This window comes from Ambystoma mexicanum, chromosome 6p, assembly GCF_040938575.1.
Source record: "Ambystoma mexicanum isolate Mex_15411 chromosome 6p, UKY_AmexF1_1, whole genome shotgun sequence".
NCBI lineage: Eukaryota > Metazoa > Chordata > Amphibia > Caudata > Ambystomatidae > Ambystoma > Ambystoma mexicanum.
In genome coordinates, this window is record NC_090935.1 from 268,445,003 (window position 1) to 268,459,219 (window position 14,217).

Sequence of the window (14,217 nt, forward strand, 5' to 3'; positions counted from 1 at the left end):
TTCATAATAATGTTGAGAATTTTGCAGTATGTGAGTAATGAGTTATGTTGCAATTCATGTCTGTTAATCCTAAATTTCATGATCTCTCTAGTTTTTAACCATTTTGAGGATTTTGCAGCTTGTAGCGTTGTTCCTGCAATGGACAACATGGACTTATAGATTTTGACACCATAGATATAATTTCTGAGTAATGTCATATTCATGTGTTTAGTTTTGCCAATAATATTTTAAGGACATGTTCTTTGATGTGGAGTGTGGGTAGGGCCCTGCCCACACCCCACTATTTCCACCTGGTAGTATCAACATGTCTTTTCTTAAGTGTTGAGTGGTTATGTTGCAAAACTGTTTGAAGATGCATGGGTGAAGTGTGTGTGCACTGACTGGTTGTGGCTGGTCAAGCGGCTCTGCGGAGTCATGGTAGTGAATTGTGTGACCAGTGGTAGTCTGGTCAAGCGGCTCAGAGGAGTCATGGTAGTGAATTGTGTGACCAGTGGTAGTCTGGTCAAGCGGCTCAGAGGAGTCATGGTAGTGAATTGTTTGACCAGTGATAGTCTGGTCAAGCGGCTCTGCGGAGTCATGGTAGTGAATTGTATGACCAGTGGTAGTCTGGTCAAGCGGCTCAGAGGAGCCATGGTAGTGAGTTGTATGACTAGTGGTAGTCTGATCAAGCGGCTCTGCGGAGTTGTGATGGTGAATTATGTGACTAGTGGTAGTCTGGTCAAGCGGCTCTGCGGAGTCATGGTAGTGAATTATGTGACCAGTGGTAGTCTGGTCAAGCGGCTCATAGGAGTCTTGATAGTGATTGGTGTGGCTCTGCGGAGTCATGATAGTAATTTGCGTGGCTCAGCGGAGTCAGGGTAGTGATTTGAGTGGCTCAGAGGAGTCAGGATAGTGTTTTGTGCTGAGCCATGATGGTGAGTGATGAATCATTCACCATCATGGCTCAGCACAAGTGTTGTTTCTGGGGTCATCCTGGATTTTCTTCTGGGTGGTTCTCGGAGCTTGGCAACAGAACATCTTGGTAGTGGGGTTACCTGGTGGTTTTTAGTAGCTATGTGGGCTCGAGGTGTCTGGCCAACACATCGAGGAAGTATGCTGGTGTGGTTGACTGGTCCCCCACCAGTTGCCTCTGGTGTGAGTGTTGCTATGAATGTTGAGTGGTTAAGGATGAGTCGGGTGAGAGTGTTTTGATTGATTGGAGGCGCCTGTCTCTTCAGTTGCCATGAGTCTATGGTCTGGTGTAGTAAGTTAGACAAGTTCCTTGTAGGTGTGTAGCGGACTTCGTGCCAGCCCGTATAGGTGGCCGTTTGTGCTCAGGTGTGGCAGTCCTGAGGTCTACCAGTGGCAGTGGTGGACGGGAGGTGTTTTGTTTCCTCAGGTTGCGTATGGCATGCTGGTTAGTAGCCCAGAGGGGCAGGTCTGTGCTCCAGCGTGGCAGGCTGGTGACCCGTTGGTGGCGGCGACGGGTGGAAGGTGATGCGTGATTTTTTGAAGGACAGAAGTTGTTGTTGTTTAGATGGTGGGGTGCCGTTACCGGATTGTTAGTTACGTCTGGGTGTCCAGCTGTTATATTCTTGGTCTTTTAGAGTGACTGGCAGAGTAGTTGTACTTGAGGCCTTTTGGTGGTTAGGTGTGATGACGGATTTAGGTCATGGTGTGTTTGAGGTGTGACACTGTACTGGTTGGGATTGTAGGGGAAGGAGGTGTTAGGAATAGCCTTCCCTTCTATGGTTTATAAGGGAAGGAGGTGTTAGGATCAGCCTTCCTTTGTATGGTTTCACCTTCTGAATGCTGTATGTATGTGGTGATGTCATTTGTGGAATGTATGAGGTATCTTGGAGTGTTTGTGTATGAAAGGGTTCTAACCCAGGCAGTTGATCTAAGGAAGCCTGGGTGGTGGGAGCCAGTGGGTTTCCCTCATGATTTCCTCCTATCTCCTTATGGACTTGATGAGACCTGATTTGTACCTGTAACTGAAGAACCTGAATAAAGCAACCATTAAGCATACCTGCAACCGTATCCTGTTTATATCACTATGACCCAGACCGGGGTCATAACAGAAATACAAACCACACATTTAGAAATGGACACCTTTAGTTAACAATAAGCCCGGATACAAAGCTACACAGTTTTGAAAACTCAAGAGAAGAAATTGTTAAGAATGAACTGTGATCATGACTATAAAAAAACATGTAATCTGAGGCAAAATATAATCATGTATATATAATCTAAAATTGAAAGATGGTTAATGTATTACATGTGAAAACAGGAGGTTTAAGGCAGATGCCACTGGATTATAAATGTAACTCAAAAGGTTTAAGATTCATAAATGTTATGTATGGAGGACTGCAGTAAAAAGATATCGAAGGCAAAGGCTACTCATAAGACCATAGAGAAACCAAGAGAGATCTCCTGGTACTGCAAGCTAACACTAAGGTCATAAAGACGATACCATTATACTTCAGGTCATATTCACAATCCGTCATGTAAACAAATGAAACTTTGAAAAGAACTATCCGGTGATTCAGTCTCTTTAATATGAAACAAATAAGCGCAAAATGAGGAAACTAGATCCATATGAAATGTATTACTGCCAATGCATTTCAAACAAAAGTCTGTCGCCTGTGGCCAATCTGTAAAAATATATACAATAAGACAGACTTTTAAAATAATTAATACAATTGTAATCCAATTCAATGATAACCTGTGTGTATATCCTACCTAATAACTAACAACATACCCTTATCTAGTAGCACATAGCCATAAATCACCAATAATAACATTTGCAAATATAAAAGGACCATGAACCTTTAATACAGAGGCAGATACAATCTATTAATACATTGCATGCGAAAAATCAATGTAAATCCACAATCGTGTCTAACATAGTCATACCTGGATGCAGGGATTTACTGGCCGGTCCTTCTATAGCCTGTACACCAACAGTATAAAAGTATAAAAAGGAAAACAATTTAATAAACAAAAACAAAACAAGAAAATTGAGACAAAAAAACGTTATAGCATAATAAGCTCAATGAAATTCAAAAAGTTGCATGTGTCCTTCCCAGCTTGATATAGTCCTGTCAGAGAATCATTCTGTAGCATATTGCCAGCTATCCTATCCATGACCTTAGGGTGAGCATGTAGTACCAGGCAGTCTCTCTTGGTTTATCTATGGGCCTAATGTATTAATGATGTCTTGGTACATACATTGGCTGCACCCAGCAGTATATGATATTTGAAATGCCGAGGAAAAGCAGATCTGAGCTGATGAAACAACTAGTGGCACATATGTGAAGAGAAGAGCAGATAGTGTCCGACCTTTCCAGATGGCTTGCTGTATTCATTTTGCAGCTCATCCATGCAGAGTGGCCATGCTGGCTAGAGTATATTCCGACGTTAAGAGTGAAAAGTCCAAAGTCAACATATAAGGAAAATGGCCATTGTGCATATGACACGTGGCAGTCACAGTTAGTTAATTGCAGTCAACTATACCCCATTCACAATCTATGCACTATTGAACTGTGTCTACTGATTCTGACCGCTGGAGGATTTTAATAAGAAGATGGAATAGCTGCCACAATGGAGACTCTGTTGGGGTCCAAAGGCAGTCTGGAAAATATGTTTCTTTTTCCCATATTTAATTTTAGATGGGTCTCACGGGAAGGATACCTGTGCATATGCTCAGTTCCCAACTGACATACATTCTAAAAGAATGATACATATATGGGATACGGTTCTAGGTTAAAAGTTCGAAAACAAAAGGCTCGAATGCCTTTTTTTCAACAGTAAATGACCGAAAAAAAAGACATTTTTTTTTACATTTTTTTTATGGGGGTGTTTAACCCAAACCCCTGTTTTCTTTTTATAAAAAAGTTTTTATATATGCTAAACTAAAAAAATATATAAATAAATAAATAAAAAATGTGATCCTTTTTTTCGGTCATTTTACTTTCGATCAAAAGGTCATTCGACCCTTTGCATTCAAACATTTGACCCGACACCATGGGATACATAGACGATAGAAGAAAATAAGACAGTCAAATAACACTAATAAAAAGGCAGATATGCAACATCAGACTGCATGAGCACAGAGGAATATAGGAACATGACCTAATAGGATGAATGAGTCATTAAAAATATTACTTAGCTTCAGAAATCTATAACTAGAGACACGAAGAAGCACATGGATTGCAGACAAACAAATGTATTGATACAAATGTGATTCCACACCTGCACATGCCCCAATCAAAAATGTTAATGAATAATGTTTTTCAATTTTAAATGTCATACATGCTTTGTGTTATGCTGTGGCTTAGTAAAATAAAACCGGTTTTTAAATATTGTATTGTGATTTCAATTTATCGTCACCCATCTATGCTCCCAGAGAGAGAGAGAGAGAGAGAGAGCGAGAGAGCAAGTACGAGAGAGAGAGAGCAAGTACGAGAGAGAGAGAGAGATGTTGTGTGCATGTTGGCGTCGTACAATTGCACATTTGCATAAAAAACAACTTTCACTGCATCAATTTCCAACCTTAATGTGATCAGCTGTCATGATATGAGCATGACTGACAACAATAAGTACAGTGAGTAGGATATAGCAATGCATTGTCCTACAGATTATATGAATATCTCAGTATCATACCACAAACATTTCAGTCAAGCAACCCAAAAAGTTGCCTTTTGAAAGATAAGCCCGTGTTTGACATGATTCTCACCTTGATAGTAATACATTGCCATGTAGATTGCTTTGATTTGCTATACAACATAGAAAAGAACATTCATCTTAATATCTGAATGCCTGAAGATTGGAAAAAAAGAGATTCTGTGTTTGCAAATGATTACATAATTGTATTACCGGTTCACGTTTCTAAGTAATAACTGTGTTTTTTTTTTCTGTCTGTTCTTATGTCCCCATCATTACTTTCCTTATTCCACACGTAACTCATTGTAACTCATTGTGACTTGTATGGCTGGCTTTTAATTTTCCATTTGTTCTGCTCATTGGTGCTTTTTTTTACCCAGATCCCATTGACCCGTTAGAAGTTGATTTTTATCCTTTGCTTGATGATTTCCCCACCTCAGTCCCAGATATCGCCACCCCCATGCTCCCTCCTGTAGGTGTCCAGGCTGTAGCCCTTACCCAGGATGCTGTCAGAGTCAGCTGGGCAGACAACTCTGTCCCCAAGAACCAAAAGACAACAGAAATTCGGTTTTACACCGTCCGGTGGAGGACCAGCTACTCTACAAGTGCAAAATACAAGGTAATTGCTTTACCGGATGTTATTTATCGTTCATTGTGTAATTTAAGATAGCTTCGTAAGTGATGTTATGTGTATCATGAAACCATTTCATGTATGCATCTATCTCTGCAACTGCATGTAATCAGATAGTACATTGCTCAAGGTTCAAGGTAACAAAAATGACTCCACAGAAGGTAGGACATTGTGACCTGTCTGCTCAAGGAATTCCTGTATCAGTGCTCCTAAGACATTGTGAGACTCCCCTTCTTTGTTTGTACTTCACTTCTCCAAACACCTTTCCCTCATCTAACCCCCGTCGACCCATGCCCAGTGACTCATTCCCAGCATAGCTGAGCACTGCTCGCTTCAGAAGGTACACTCCCCTGCACGCTCAATAAGCACTGCCAACTCTGAAATCAAATCAGCCACCATATATGGAAGGAAGATGGAGAAGATCATTTGCTCCAAAAGCATTTTCAATGTATCCTTCAATCCTAAACATACAAAGCAATGTCAGTATGTTATAGAATGTAATGCTTTGTCATTATGAGGAAACATTAATGTGGGTTGCCATAGGTTTGTCAGGCATCGAGTCCTCACCCACACATCACTGTTTTAAATCTGAATAGACTTTATAGTCCACAACTATATCATATAATCAACAGTAAACAGTGCTATCACTGTTGGTATCAAAACTCTTCTGTCCAATAGTCCAAGCAGAACATTGATGGTACGCCTGAACTGCAGGCATCTGATCAAGTAATGTATTTAGTATAATAATAAAAATAATAATAATAATAATGATAATAATAATAATAATAATAATAATAATAATAATAATAATTGATCAAATAATGTATTTACTATAATAATAATAATAGATCAAATAATGTATTTATTATTATTATTATTATTATTATTATTATTATTATTATTATTGCTAGTGGTGGCAGTATGGAGACACTGTTGATTATTCTCCACTTCTAACCCCTGTCTCTTTACAGTTAGACATGATAGAAGTGGTCACAAACCAAAATGTGCTGATTTCCTGAGTATGTTTTTAAAGTAATCCCTTTCAAATTTCCAGCAAACTACTTGTCCCACATTGTTTATTGAGACATCTGTTCTGCATAGGTCCCTCATGATCTACGTGATTATTTCGTAGCCGACATTTTCGAAATCTGAAATTACGAATTTGAAGTGTACAGCACGGAATAATCATGTCCATCACCCCCGCCCTTTATCACCCACCCTCCACCATGCTACCCCTTAATCTTACCTGTGGCTGCCCACTTAGCTGCTGTCCTCTGTGCGGCTCTTTCCCTGCAACACAAGTTTCACTTAGAACTTCCTCAGGATGCGTTTTTTTGCTTTTTTTAAAACTTTATTTAAAAAACTTTATTTGTCCACTGGTGTCCTTTTTACGAAAGCGCGGAACAACTCTGGAAACCCCAAACTGCATTAATGTCGATACCACTGCAACCCCTGCTGGATTTATTCGCCTTTTTCAGAATTCATATTTTGCTTTTTGAAGGCCGCACTTAAAAAAGACTGATTTATTATGGTTGATTTTGTGCGGCCCTCAAAATCAACAATCAATCAGGGGATTCACCCCCCTGGCCCTTTTTCCTGCCTTGCTCCCGCCCACCTTTAAGCCTATGCGTGTCTCCATTTGCCCCAAGCATGCTCACTCAATCCCCCACCACATTCGCACACATTCACGAGCATGCAACGAGTGACATTTAAATCATTGCTCCCCCTACAAACATCACTTTTACATATAAACACACACAGGCAGTCATTCACACACTCACCCCTGACTCCCGTGACTCCTTCTCTGGGGCCTGATTGTCAGTCCCTGCGCGCACCCGTGTGCATCTCAGGGTCTGACAGTTTCATTTAGAAAGACCACTCGGAGCTCTTTATTTAATTTAATTTATTTTTTTATCGATTTTTTTAATTTTTGTATTTATTCACTTAGTACCCATGAATATACCTGGAATTTCAAAATGCAAATACAAACAATTAAAAAAAATAACAGATAAGGGAGACCCCGGATGCCACCACTTTATTTTATAAGTTTCTACTAAAGTGTGATAAGCTTACCTTTTAATTACTTCTTTTTCTATAGTCTGCGGATACAACTGCGCTTAGTCACACAGTTACAGGTCTGAAGCCAAACACCATGTATGAGTTCTCTGTCACAGTAACAAAAGGGAGAAGGTCCAGCACCTGGAGTATGACTGCACATGCCACCACATATGAATCGGGTATGTATGCAATTGTTCCGCAAACAGTAGGTATGTTTTCTTTAGAGTGAAAGGTATAAAAGGCTGGGCGATACATTTCTAACAAGACATGCAAGTCCACCATATTTGAGACGATATCTGAACCTGTAGCCGGCCAGTCCATAATTCCCATTATCTATGTTCTGTCTGGTCATTGATGCATGATAATGTTTAAAATACCACTGGATAGAGCCTCTGCTTACACCGCTTAAGAATGGCAAGTAGTCACGACCATATTAAAAGTGGAGTATTGAAAACCACTAAGCTCTGGGCACGTCTAAAAGTATGTGATTTTTTCTTTGGTGCCAATAGATTTTGGCAGGTCCTTTATGTGCCCTAGGTAGAGGAATGTGTTGGCCAATGCTACTATGGACTGCGTGAACAAAGGAACATATTCTGCAATGGGTGCTCTTAAATTGCCTTTCTTGTATCGTTGTCTACTAAACACAATTATTCACGAACAATGCTGAAATATGATTAATGCGATTTACTAGATGTATTTATAATGGAAAGAAGATTTAGATATAGCACCAGTCCACTTTCCCCACATTTACCTGCATAAGGAGGACGAAATATGACATCAACATTTAGGAGAGAGGGCTGGTTAGTTAACAGCTCTGAAGACATGACAGTAGTACATTTTATAGATGCACTACTATGAAGAAGGGGTCAAGAAAAAAAGTTATTTTTGTGTATTAGCTTTCTTCGGTTGCACAGGCCTAATACCCGGGTCCCAGTCAGAGAGATTGGGGAGGTGTCATTGGTCACCCATGGTTGTCATTGGCCGTCCATGTGGTGCTCCAGATTGGATTTTGAAGTTGGGTGTATTTTACTACCTTTGTCCTACATTTAGGGAGTAAAAAAGTAAGTCCAATTCCAAATAGGAGTATTTTAATAGTGATTAAAAATATGTTTTAATAGGGAAATTGAACTGTTTGTGTAATAAGTATTTTGTTGCACCTCGTATTCATACACATTAAACAATACATGTCTACTTCTTTCAATCAGGCAGTAATAATAGCAATTTCTTCCCGTGGTACTATGTGCTTTTCTTGTCCAAACATATCCATCGAGCTGGTTGAGTGAAAGCAGGGGCACATGGTCATATATGTTTGTTTCCCATTTTCTGAGGGTGTATTTTCACTCCCTGTTTTTTATTTTTTGAGAGTGTTTGCCTGTTTTAGAGAGAAAATGTGGCTGATGCACTCCTTATTTGTAGGATGTGTCCATGTATAGTGATGGTCAACCATGGTTGAGATCTTCTGCCATGGTCTGATGATGGGCAACCATCATCTGGCAATGGTGGACCAAAGTTGACCTTTGTTGGTGATGGTCATCCATAGCTGGTGAAACGCTGCCATGAAGGTTGATTGTGGACTTGTCGTTGCTAAAACATGGTTAGCAATGTTCAACCATGGTCTGAAGATGGCAGAGCCATGATCTGCCGATTCTGGACTATTATGGGCCTTAGAAGAATATGATTGACAATGGGCAGTGATAGTTAACTATGGACTGGTGATTGATGGCTGATTATTTTTAACTATAATCACCATTGGCCTAGACATGACTGGCCATGTTCTGGTGAATGTCGAGCTGCATCTGGAGATAGTTGTCCATGGATGGTAAGGTAATGTGTGTCCATAATTTACTATGGACTGGGAATGTTCAATCATGGTCTGGTAATGGTCGGCCACGGTCTTGTGATGGCCAGTGATGCTCTGCCAAGGATTAACCATGTTAGTGATGTTCAACTATGGTTGTCTTTGGTCAAATATAGTTGGTAATGGAGAAAGCTTAGAGTGCATGACCAGTGTCCAACCATAAACAAAAATACATATATTAACTAGGGCAATACAAAGAATACCAAACACCTGAAGATACATTGGGTCATAAGCAAGAAGACACAAGCCACTGTAGCCAAACACTACCCAGGAGCCATGTCTGCTAATGATTTGGAAATCTGTATCTCCACATATTTATATAGCATTAATGTTGACTTACAAATAGATGGTGCTAAAAGCCACCTAAATGGGCATAGTAACAACGATTCATACATTGCGTATTGCAACTACAGCTAATGGAGTGGCCCCAATCTGAAGCAATGATCATGAACATGTAGGTATAGTAGTAATAGTCGTGTGGAGAATATTTTTAAATGGAACTTATGAATTTGGGACTTAAATGGACGTTCGAGGGGATGATTTTGCATCCAAAGAAACCGGCTTTGGATGTAGACTCAATCTCCCTTACTTTCTGTTTCCAATGATGCATCTTTGCAACTACAAGTAAAGTGGAGGAGCTGTTGAATAACTACAAAGGTACCTGGTGCAACTTTCAAGTGTCTATTGAAGGTACATTTAAACGGGACAGGTGAAAAAGAAATGTTCAGCTACAGCACACATTTCAAATAAAAAAAGAAATATGGGACCAACATTCTAGGTAGTTTGGGAACATGTCACCAGTCTGACTGAATTTCAGGTATTGTATGTGTCCATTTGCAGCCTATATCTGTGAGCTTGTGACAGTGACGTAAGGATGGGAATGCATTAAACTTTTCATAGAGATGTACATGCCCACTTTCTTGGAGAACATACAAGTATATGCATCTCTTCTTGTTCAGCCAACCATTGCATGAGTCTAACATCGATTATTAGTTTGTGTGCAGAAGAGGAATCCAGGCTCTTTTATAAAAATGAGAGGTATTAACACAGAGCAGTGGGTGGTCAAGGGATGCAAAGAACTTGGAAGAAGGTACATTTTGCCAAGAGCAATAATTTATCATTGTGAGGCATGGTTTAATCACCATGTGCTACTTGGTCATGTTCCATAGAGGTGGCTAAACCTGGTGGATTGAGACATAAATTATCAGGATTGATGGAGATGGTGTGATCTGTAGCATTCCTGAACTATATGAGAACGTGTCAGTTTAACAAGAATTTGCTACAGTGCATGGCAAAGAAAAGCTGACAAACGTGCCTGACCTGTAGTGTTTTATCGACTCTGGAACTTTGTCAAACTGTGTGCATGATTCCAGTTATGGAAGAAGCTTAAGGAGAACCTCACTAAGGTACTATATGGCATCCGTGCCATATCACCAGGTGCTCAATGGCATCGGAATGCCAGATAAAAGGCTCTTTCTCAAGAAGATTGGAAGGAACCAAAGGGAAAGGTTATGTTGCATGGTTGCCTTTCCCGTCCAGCATAGTTGTAGTGTTAGATATGTCTACTTCCAGTCAGAGAATTATTACTATTTTTTATTTTTTTTACACTTGATTTAACTATTTCCAGTTTTATTACAAGTTTTGTTACCTGGTTAGAAATTTCCAATTCCCTTTCTGTTTCTTTCTATTTCTTTTTGTCTTTTTCTTTTTTTTTCTTTTTCTTTTTTTTCTTTTTCTTTTTCTTTTTTTTTTTTTCTCTTTATTTCCTTTAAAAGTCACTTCAGATTGATTGTCTTGTTTTCTAGAATTATTTAGAGTCCAGGTTGAGACTTTCTAAGAAGTTCCCGACTGCAATAAGCGGTTTGGCATGTTCACCGTTCATCAGGTATGCCCACCAGTATTCTTCATCCAAGCTACAGAAGTGTGTATAACGATGGCCAAGATGTGTGCTTCTGTTAGTCAACAGGCCTATAGTCAGTGACCTTATCTGCCAGCTTTTACATTCCTCAGCAGAATTGGATTTATTTCTTCATTTTAACAGGCTTCAATCCCCTAATTATTCTAATCATAAATGGTGCCATCTTGTGCTCTTCCTGTGGCTATTGAGGACCAGAACACTTATAACCACGCATTGCATTAATGTTGCTTTTGACCACCCTCTGCCCCCCTGAAATAACTAACACATATCTGCATGGACGACATTGCACAATGTTGCAGTAAAGGCAACACATACATTGACTCTCTCACTGAAGTGTTGTGACTGGTCAGGTATGTTGCTCCCCAATCATGTGCTATTCCAGAGGTTTGGACCCTTCCAGCCTCCATGGCCGGTATGCCCTCCACTTCATAACTCGCTATGGGATATGAAATCCACCTCGGGGTTACTAAAATACATCCTTGTGGTGGGGTATTCTCCATACCTTAGTAAAAACTGTCCTTTTAATGTTCCATAATATGAATTATAATTATACAATGAGTATTGCAATATGTGTATTGGCTCTAGGCGTTGGAACAGTGTCCTTCTGGACATTGGGAGAACCTCTAATGGATCACAATTCAGAAAGAGGAGAAAGTCCTCGTGTTTGATCACATCTCGGTACCCTTTGAGCTCTGTGATACCTTCTCGGTTGTAGTGCATGTCTCCACGGAAATGTATATAGAAACTGAGAATAGGATAAACCACTTGCAGATCTAAACAAAAGCTACCCAAAATATAGGTCATCGACCTGAAACCTGCAGCTCTCCTAATGTGAAGAACTACAACTCCCGAAGTCCCTCAACTTTGGCTTTGCTGGGTAAGGTTGATGGGAGCTGTAGTCTAAAACATCTGCAAGGCCAAATAGAGCAGACCCCTGTTATTTGTCCTTATGGGGGAATATACCCATATGAGGGACGCCAACTGACAGCCGTGCTCTTACTCAGTCCTGCACTTTTATCTTGCTGTTGTATGTGTATTTGTGAGGCAGTCCGTGTTCCAGCGATTTTGTAAGTAAAACAGACTCTGACAGTAGATATAGCCATTCAGCAGATGCTCTTGCTGCCCTGCAGCGCCCCAGGGCTATTTTTTGAAGTTCACAAAGATTTTCCTTTTGTCTCTTCGAGTGTTCATTAAACTTTGACAGGCATCGTGGGGTCTCCGAGTGCATGCTTCTAGCAGGCCTGCCACATGGGTTCTCTGCCAGGTCGGATTTATAGAGAGCTCCGTTTAGCAAGCCCAGAGGAGATTGATTTGTGTTTTCGAAAAAGTAAAAAAAAAAGACAAGTGCTCTACTCCTAACGCACAACGATCTTGCTTAGGCATAATTGTCTTGTTCATTCACTTTCATCATCACACCATCTGGTGCTTTCGCTGAGAATTTTATGTGTGACCAAAGCACATTGGGGTTTCATGCAATATGCTTTTGAAATTGTAGACCGTATACCTTTAAAGCATTTCATGCTGGTTGCCATGTGTTTTCTTTCTAGCCCTGTACCTGTTGGCGTAAACTAGGACTCTGTTCTTTGCCCGCTGTTTCACTCTGCACCCTTCCTTTCTTGCAGCACTTATCTCAACAGACCGTAGACCTGTACCTGTTGGCATACACCAGGACTCTGTTATTGGCCCTCTATTTTTCACTTTGTACCTTTCCTCTCTTGCAGCACTTATCTCATCAGACCTTAGATCTATACGGGATGGCATACACCAGGACTCTGTTCCTGGCCCTCTGTGTTTCACTCTGCACCCTTCCACTCGTGCAGCACTTATATCATTCGACTTATCTCATCAGACTGTAGCCCTATACCGGTTGGCATTCACCAAGGCACTGTCCTTGGCCCTCTGTTTCACTCTGTACACTTGCTTTCTTGTAGCCCTTATCTCATCAGACCGAAGCCCTATATGGGATGGCATCAACCAGGACTCTGTTCTTGGCCCTCTATGTTTCACTCTGTACACTTCCTCTCTTGCAGCACTTATCTCATCAGACTTATCTCATCAGACCGTAGCCATATACCAGATGGCATACACCAAGGCACTGTTCTTGGCCCCCTGTTTCACTCTGTACCCTTCCTTTCTTGCAGCACTTATCTCATCATACCATAGCTCTTTACGAGTTGGTATAAACGAGGACTATGTTCTTGGCCCTCTATTTTTCCCTCTGTACTGTTCCACTCTTGCAGCACTTATCCTACCAGACCTTAGACCTATCCGGGTTTGCATAAACCAGGGCTCTGTTGTTGGTCTTCTATGTTTAACTCTGCACCTTTCCTCTCTTGTAGCACTTATCCCATCAGACCTTGCCCTTATACCGGGTTGCATACACAAGGGATCTTTTTTTTGCCCTCTATATTTCACTCTGCACCCTTCATCTCTTCCCGCACTTATCTCCTCAGACATTAGCCCTATTCCGGTTGGCTTACACCAGGGAACCTCTGTTATTGGCCCTCTATATTTCACTCTGTACTCTTCCTCTCTTGCAGAGCTAATCTCATTAGAACATACTGTCATGCCAGTTGGAATGAACCAGGGCTCTTTTCCTGCCCTTATGTCTTTAGCTCTGTACCATTCCTCTCTATCAGCACTTATCTTATCAGACCTTACCGCTAGACTGGTTGGCATACACCAGGGCTCTGTTTTGGCCCTCTGCGTTTCACTTTGTACTCTTCCTCTCTTGAAGAACTTATCTCATCATTCAAAATCTCATACAGTTTCCCCTGGACGAAACTCCAATTTTCTAATAATTTCCCTCTCTAACTACTTAGTTCTCCCAGACATCTCTGTCTGCCTCTCTATCATTCATTAATGGATGGCTACACATTCTTACGCTCAATTGCTCAAAGACTGAAATACCATACTTTCCTGCTTTTACAACCCCCCGCCCCCTGGCTCTCTCCACATATCTCTTTTCTATGTGACTAATTCCCCTATTCTGGTCACAAACTTGAGGTCTACTTTCCTGACAACATAAACCCCTCTTCATAAAAACTACCACTGCTCACATCAATCTCATTAATGTTCGAAAGGTCCATAACCTCTGCCACTTCTCCA

At 40.7% G+C, this 14,217-nt stretch overlaps 1 protein-coding gene across 5 annotated transcripts in view; it reads left to right on the forward strand.

Annotated features, from left to right (window-relative positions):
• Positions 1-14,217, forward strand: part of DCC (DCC netrin 1 receptor) — a 1,439,988-nt gene that overhangs the window by 1,293,190 nt on the left and 132,581 nt on the right. For 3 of the 5 annotated variants that reach the window (XM_069626983.1, XM_069626982.1, XM_069626985.1), the window contains exons 17-18: positions 5,025-5,263; positions 7,374-7,512. In XM_069626983.1, coding sequence (XP_069483084.1) covers positions 5,025-5,263; positions 7,374-7,512 — 378 coding nt within the window. The remainder of the gene's footprint in view (positions 1-5,024; positions 5,264-7,373; positions 7,513-14,217) is intronic. The other 2 variants (XM_069626984.1, XM_069626986.1) reach the window with 1 other exon arrangement.